Genomic DNA, 6,880 nt, shown 5'->3' with positions numbered 1-6,880 from the left:
CTGACAAATCGATTGATGATAGCGTACTACTGACGGCCCACAAATTACCTATAATAATAATTATAAGTTTGATTCAATTGAGTGGAAGAAAGACAGATGTTCCCCGTTACATTAAATATGCAAAACGACAATGGGACTATTATCATGTCTCCAATTGCATATTTACTGGCGATTTGGGAGGATTTTGTGAAATAAACCAAGGAAAAAATCGGCAATTTGAAACCCACTGCAGCTGCTGGACGCTGCACAAGAGAGATTTTTAAAACTCTTGTGCGTGTGACAGCGGCTATTGTGGGACTTCTCAAACAACATGGACAGTTTTCAATGTAGATCCATATATTTTCAAATATATTTAGGAAAAAATTGGGTAAACATCTAGACAGTACACTTTTACACAAGTGAATGATTTTTAGGTACCTACCTACAATGGGCTACAATCGCAATCAAACATTCGATTGCGATTCTTTAACAGATTGGGGGAGAAACATTGAGAATTGGACGCCAAATCTAATAGTAAGTATCACATAAATTGATCAAAGTTAGCTGTTTTTCTCTGTGGATTCTCATCCCCATTTGATTTCAAAGGGGGTGCGATCTTTTCAGTTTTCTTCACGATCACAAAACGAATACTAATCGCATCCAGAGGATTAACGGTAGAATGACAACGGAAATGCATAGGAAATGTGTCAAGAAAGCGTGTGGAAAATAGCTTCCAGGTCAGTTAATCACGAAATCTTTTTAAATTTGCAAGAACCGACATATTATACTCACGTTTTTTAGTCATCTACAATCTTCGCTGTAATGCTGCCATGATTGTAGCCATCTTCGAACAGCAGCTTGCAAAGCACTGCCTTCAGCCTCACTTGAGCCGGAAAAAATTGCGCATTTTCCTGTAAACTGGCTTTCAAGTAGGGGACTGCATCCTCAAACTTGCCCTAAAACAATCGCATCGAATCAGCCCTTATTCATTATTGGGAAAGCGAGTAGTTACCAGTTTGATAAACATCTCGGCCACTCTGAAGTGGTTCCACACATTCTGCGGACTGACTGTCACAGCTAAATAGGCCATTTCCAGACTCTCTTGATGCCAACCAGCGCTGAAATTGTCTGGTGAAAAAATGCATTTAATTACGGCACTAAACTATCGGTTTACTTTGCTAGTAAGTGGCTGAAGAATGTGAGCGGAATATCCAAGTGCGAAGTCGGCACTTTCGCCAGAGCGCTCCGGATGCAAATTGCGGCCGATTCCATATTTCCATACACAATCCAGTAAATGGCTGAAGCCATCAGCAACTTCCAATTCGTACTGTCCTGAAGAACGACTCAAAGACTTCAATTTCATGAGAAGTTTTTCGCCACTTACCAAAGCTAAAGCTTCACTGATTTTAACCCCCAGTTCCCTTGCGTTGGATTTTCGACTTCCGCAAATCAACTGCAGAAACTCCGTCAGGTTCCGATCGTACACATTCGGTAGTTTAGCGCCCAGAACCTTCAACGTTACCTCATCCAAGCGATATGACATGTGCGGATTCATCATTTGGATGCAATTAGGTTTGGAGTCTTTGGGCGTTTTTAATGAGGGTGCATTCAAGTAGGGCTCAATACTGGAAACAAAAACTTTTTTTTTGTTGAAAAGCGCACAGCATGAGCAAGAACATCATCTTAATAAAAACAAGGGTAGTTATCCATGCAGGTGCACGAATCGAAAGCTGCAGCATTTAAGAATTCACCCTCGTAAATCGGCAAAGTGCAACAACGCCCGTGATTTCCGATATGTTGTTCTCACTCTGGCTCAAGCCAAAAGTTCCGAAGAAATTTGCCGTTATGCTACGGGGTGGATTCAAATTATTTTCCAATCCTTTATTCAGAAATTTTTTTGAATAAAAAATGGGAAAACTGAGTAATTGCAGATTGAAAACTCGCAAAACTAACAGTGTATGTAGAAAAAAGACACTTACTCAATCATGTGGAATTTGATAAACTCCCAAAGCTGAGAATACTTGAAAGGCTGCAGCAGATTAACGCGCTGGCACACTGAAGTGGATAAAAGGTGAGTCTGGTCATGATGTGAAATGTTCAGCCGTGGCTCGCTATCGGAAATGTCGTTTTCAGCCAAAGAAACTGAAAAATTACCCGTATAAAACCAGGAGAATTTTTACCACTTTTCCGGCCCATACCATTGAAATCTCCATTTGCGTCGCTGCTTTTGTACTTATCCAAAAAATGCTCGCCTCCCAAAGACAGGCCCATCAAGGAGCGCGAATGTTCATCATCATCTCGAATCTCCGCCGCGGCAAGAGTAGTCATAATTCTATCGCCTTAAGAAACAAACACTGCATTGAAAACTTTTAGCGTGTCGAGTGTGTACACCATGCAGACTTTTGCCAGCTCGATTGCGTCTAAAAACCGACAGCCAAGCTGGCAAAAAACTGCCTCAAATAGGTTCCTGAAAAATTGACGAACATTCTTAATTCGGGACTCATTTATTCAGCATAAAATCACACAAAATGATACTTTGGCAGGTACTCACTGACCTAAATTCATGTTAGGGCTGTCCTTGCACTGTTCGAAAATATCAGAATTGCGCTGCTTATCCACTCTAACGCATTCAATATCCTCGTGCTTGCAATGCATGTTTTTCTCATCGCAATGAATCAATCCACCTTTAAGCGTCTTTGTTTTGGTGCAGAGTGGCTGCTTTACTTCGGTGTTGATTGGGCCTAAAAGTACAATGCATCCATCAATCAAGCATAAAACGCGGCAAAAAAATTACCTGTGCCCAGCTTGATTCTACATGACCAAACCTTGAGCAGTTTCTCGGCCATTCCATTATAAAACCCTGGATCGGCGCGCAGAATATTTTTCAAGTTGTTCATGGCGGCAATGATGTCACCATCTTCATATTTGAGCAGGGCCAGCAGGAAATTGGTGGCAGGTTCAATGTAATTGATTTTAAAGGCCGAGTTGGCGAACTTTAGGGACTGATCCTGATATTTAACCGAGCTCAGATCGCTGCATATCAACAGATTATACTCAATTCCCTTACCGGCATCCCTAGAAGCTTAACAGTTGAACCCAAAGAAACCAAAACGACATCCATGTGCTCCTTGGGGGCGCTTTGATAGGCCATATCAAGACAGTCTAGGGTTTTCCTGATGTTGCCCCTGATTCGCCAATAGAGGCTGGCCAAGGTGGCTAAAACCCATCTAGGGGCGGTTTTCTAAACAAACTCAAAATCACACCCAAAAATCGACTGGCAATAAACCCACCTTGTCCAAAGCGCTGATAATTCTCTGCCCAATTTCGTGCTTATCCGTGTACCCTTCGTTCACATACTCCAAAAGCGTCTTTTTCAAATACCCGTCACTCTTCCGCTCAACATCAAGCTGATGTCTTTCGTTCAATGGCAAAAACTTCTCTCCGTTAACGTCTGGGGCCTCACAAATTGGCGGGTACCAGGGCAACTCGTGCTGCGTACCATTCGGAAGGTTCAGATCGTCAGTAATCGCCTTTTTTAGCCTTAAATTGCTCCCAGATGTAGTTTGAAAGTAGTTTTAAACGTGCTAATCCTTACAAGTAGCCCTTGTTGTCAGGGGGCAGAAAGATTGGTAGGTTGAGGTTGTCTTCTTCCTCCAATGGCAGGTTCCACTCAAGACACTCCTCCTTTGTCGGCCAGCCGGTTTTGTCGAAATACAGATCATCTGAGATGAAAATCAAACTTACTTACCTGAGATGCGGTTAAGGGTATTAAGCTTACATTTAATCGGCATGCTGATGGGAAATTTTGGGTATCCCATCACAATGGGACGCTCCTTTAGTTTCAATTTCTCCAGCCCAATTTCCTTCTTGTGCAAATTAAGGGGATGCTGAACGATCAGCTTCTGTTTCTCGTTTTCCACGATTTGGAACAGACTTTGCAGATTCACCCTGTCTACTTTTGGCGCCTTTTCGTAGAAATCGCAAGAAATCACTGGTTTGCCCCCGGTACTTTTCTTCATACATCTCTGCACCTTAAACGGAAAATTTTATTCAGTTTTTCAATTATTTCCCCATGTTGTTACTAATACTTTTTTAGGTGTGTCGATTATTTCAAGATCCATCGCTTCATACTGATAGTCAAATGAGGCAGTTTCCCACTTTAGCCGTTCTTGTAGTCGCAGCCACTGCTGTTGAACGCTGTGATAGTCATGCAGTTCTGCGAGAATATTTTGCAACTCGCTGCAAGAAAATGAACTGTCTATGGCTATATGGGATTATGCGGATGGTGCAAACCTCTGAAATGAGGTGAGAGCCGTTTCCAACTTGTAGTAGCAGAGAACAGCATGTCTATTACTAGCGGCCTCCTGATTATGCGGATCCAGCTCCAAGAACTTCTCGTAGTAAGAGATCGAACTGTTAAAGTCACGCAAAGCTGCATAGATGTTGGCCATTGCCAAATAGTGTTTGGGTTCTTTCGGTGCGAATTGAATGGCGCTGTGTAGGATCTGGATCGCCTCCTTGGAGTGACGAGATTGATGCAAGATTCCTGCCAGGTTATGCAGCGGAATATCCTCGAAATTCCTGGAATTGTTCGCGTTTAAATCGACTGTCGAAAAGGAAGTTTAACGGTTAAACACACCCTGTAACGAATTGTATGGCGAGTTTCAAGCAGTCGATGGCTTTGTCGCCTTCGCCTTTAATTCTCCAGTAGAACGAAGCCAGATTGTAATGTACCCATGAAGTGGAATTCTGCTTCAAAGATTTTACAATATAGTAACCGAACTGTTCCAAAGACTTGACTGGCAAAAACGTCTTTCGCAGGGCTTCCTCTGGCTGAATTGTCAAGTTTGTCTTGTTGATTAGCGATTCCGACCATCGGGCAGGAGTCAATTGCATACATAGAGGCACTTTGAGTTCTTTGGAAGCCTTCACTTTCCCCATATTAATCTTCTTGGGCATTGCAATGGCAATGCCCCTTTCCGACCCATTAGTGGCAATGTTGTTGTAAAAATCCACATCACCATACAGATTGTGTGCAGCCAAACAGTCCACATCTTCACTCGTGACTTTCGAGGCCACATTTGAGTTTTTATCAATATCAATCCACTTTTTCTCTATGGCAGTCTTACGGGCCAGCAGATCTTCGTACAGATCATGGATGTCGTTTTTGCGACTCTCCTGGTCCAGAAGCGCCAAAAGATCATCCGGCTTGCGAAGGTCGAACGGCGAGTCCAACTGCAATTCAATGTCTTATTCATTAAGGGGGCTTTTATTGATGATTTCCCGAATATATTTAATCAAACCGCCCTAACCTAAATGTGTTTTTCTACTTACAAAAGCTTGGATTTTCCCACTCTGAGTAACTATCCAATGATTAACTGCTCCCAATTGAGCGAAGATGCTGAACAGTATTTGGGCCCATAACAAGACTTTAAGCGTATCAGGATTATAGCGAATATTCCTCAATAAAAACATTGTAATAGATCACAGAACATAACCCCTGGGGGATATTTTGTGGTAATAGATTTTTGGACATTTCATTTGGATGCGACCACATCAATATAATGTTGGCTTATAGGCAACCGAAGATTGACCGCTGTTTTGCTAGTTGCCGCCATGAAGGCGTCGGATCGCTTGTACAAGGGGCGATAAAAAAATTCGGTGCTTTTGCTTTTGTGGGAAAATCCGCTCTAATTAATTGGATATTTACTACGAAACTTTAATTCTCAGTTCGTATTTAAGGAAAGAGCGAAGCTGTGGATATCTTGAAGCTCCAGGATTCCAGATTTTTTCGGTTTTAGGAATTTTTGGCTTTTGATTTGTACCAACCAAATTGGTCGGTTGGATTGAGCTTTTCTATGAAGATTGAAGTGAAGAAGATTGGAATGAATTCTTGGAAAGAGCTATTTTACCATGAAATTATCTTTTAATCTTGAATTTAATATTCATACACAATACACACTTGTTCAGCATCATATTTCTCTTTTGGAGAGTGAAACAGTCAGGTGGTAGTTTTACCTAAACGAAATCCTCTTTAAAAGGGGTCTATTCTCAGCATGTCAGGCAAACTCTTTTGGGACGACCTGTTCGTTGAAAGAGATTCTCAGAAAGTTGGAATAAGGAGAATTTCACAATCATTCACATGCTATTGCGGGTGTAGTTCAAGACTGTCACGGGGAGGTGAGTAAAACGGCATTTAGTGCGAGGACTATTCAATATAACACAGTGGTGAAAGTTTTAAGGTCGACGGCTTTTAGTCAAACTTATCGCTTTCGGAGAAAACGGAGGGTTTTAGAAATTTCCATGTACATTCCGCCCATTAATGTTTACCGTAAGAGCTAAAATCGACTGCTTCAAAAGCATGAATTAGCTAAATTTTTGAAATGCAAGAATTAATCCTGCAAGAAAAGCAGGGTCAAAATTGTAATTGTTGTATGTATAAAAGCTTCAGATTTCAGAAATCATACGGAAATCACGTTGGAAACATCCTGAGATTTTGGCTGTCTCTTACTTATAATTACTGTTATTAAGATCATCATGCAAGTCCTGTTCTTGGTCTTGTTTGATAGACCTCGACTATAATCAATTCTAAGTTATTCGATTTGTGATACTTAGAGAAATAGAGACAAAAACCTTTAATAATCCCTACTTGAAGTTAGAGTAAAAATCAGCAGAACAAATACAGGGTGATTCAAAATTGGCGTCATTCCTTTTAAGGGGTGATAGAGGCTCGCTTGGAAAGTACCAGAAAAATATTGAACATTTTTTTCGAAAATTTCTAGAAGATATTAACAGTTGAAGATCTTATTTCAACTTTGTTATTAAGCATTATTTTGAAAAAATCCCACGTTGGATTGGCAGCCTATTGGAATACTTAAGCATTCAAAAAGAAAAATTACGA

At 41.1% G+C, this 6,880-nt stretch overlaps 1 protein-coding gene across 4 annotated transcripts in view; it reads right to left on the bottom strand.

Annotated features, from left to right (window-relative positions):
* Positions 1-313: 313 nt before the first annotated feature.
* Positions 314-6,880, bottom strand: part of LOC109541636 (tetratricopeptide repeat protein 17) — a 42,394-nt gene continuing 35,827 nt past the window's right edge. For 2 of the 4 annotated variants that reach the window (XM_048670333.1, XM_048670334.1), the window contains 15 exons: positions 4,619-5,214; positions 4,273-4,560; positions 4,068-4,218; positions 3,758-4,010; positions 3,575-3,701; positions 3,270-3,519; positions 3,047-3,220; positions 2,774-2,987; positions 2,535-2,720; positions 2,178-2,318; positions 1,959-2,121; positions 1,364-1,604; positions 1,154-1,311; positions 992-1,097; positions 314-935 (listed from right to left, as the gene is read on the bottom strand). In XM_048670333.1, the coding sequence (XP_048526290.1) occupies positions 777-935; positions 992-1,097; positions 1,154-1,311; positions 1,364-1,604; positions 1,959-2,121; positions 2,178-2,318; positions 2,535-2,720; positions 2,774-2,987; positions 3,047-3,220; positions 3,270-3,519; positions 3,575-3,701; positions 3,758-4,010; positions 4,068-4,218; positions 4,273-4,560; positions 4,619-5,214 (3,207 nt within the window). In that variant the 3' untranslated portion in view covers positions 314-776. Of the gene's footprint in view, positions 936-991; positions 1,108-1,153; positions 1,312-1,363; positions 1,605-1,958; positions 2,122-2,177; positions 2,319-2,534; positions 2,721-2,773; positions 2,988-3,046; positions 3,221-3,269; positions 3,520-3,574; positions 3,702-3,757; positions 4,011-4,067; positions 4,219-4,272; positions 4,561-4,618; positions 5,215-5,313; positions 5,520-6,880 lie in introns of those variants that run through there. The other 2 variants (XM_019910519.2, XM_019910517.2) reach the window with 2 other exon arrangements.

Source organism: Dendroctonus ponderosae, unplaced genomic scaffold (genome assembly GCF_020466585.1).
Source record: "Dendroctonus ponderosae isolate FM_Combo_2020 unplaced genomic scaffold, Dpon_F_20191213v2 Dpon_F_20191213_1, whole genome shotgun sequence".
In the NCBI taxonomy this organism is placed as follows: domain Eukaryota; kingdom Metazoa; phylum Arthropoda; class Insecta; order Coleoptera; family Curculionidae; genus Dendroctonus; species Dendroctonus ponderosae.
Note: the sequence above shows the minus strand (reverse complement) of the source record. Positions and strands in the feature narration are given on the sequence as shown.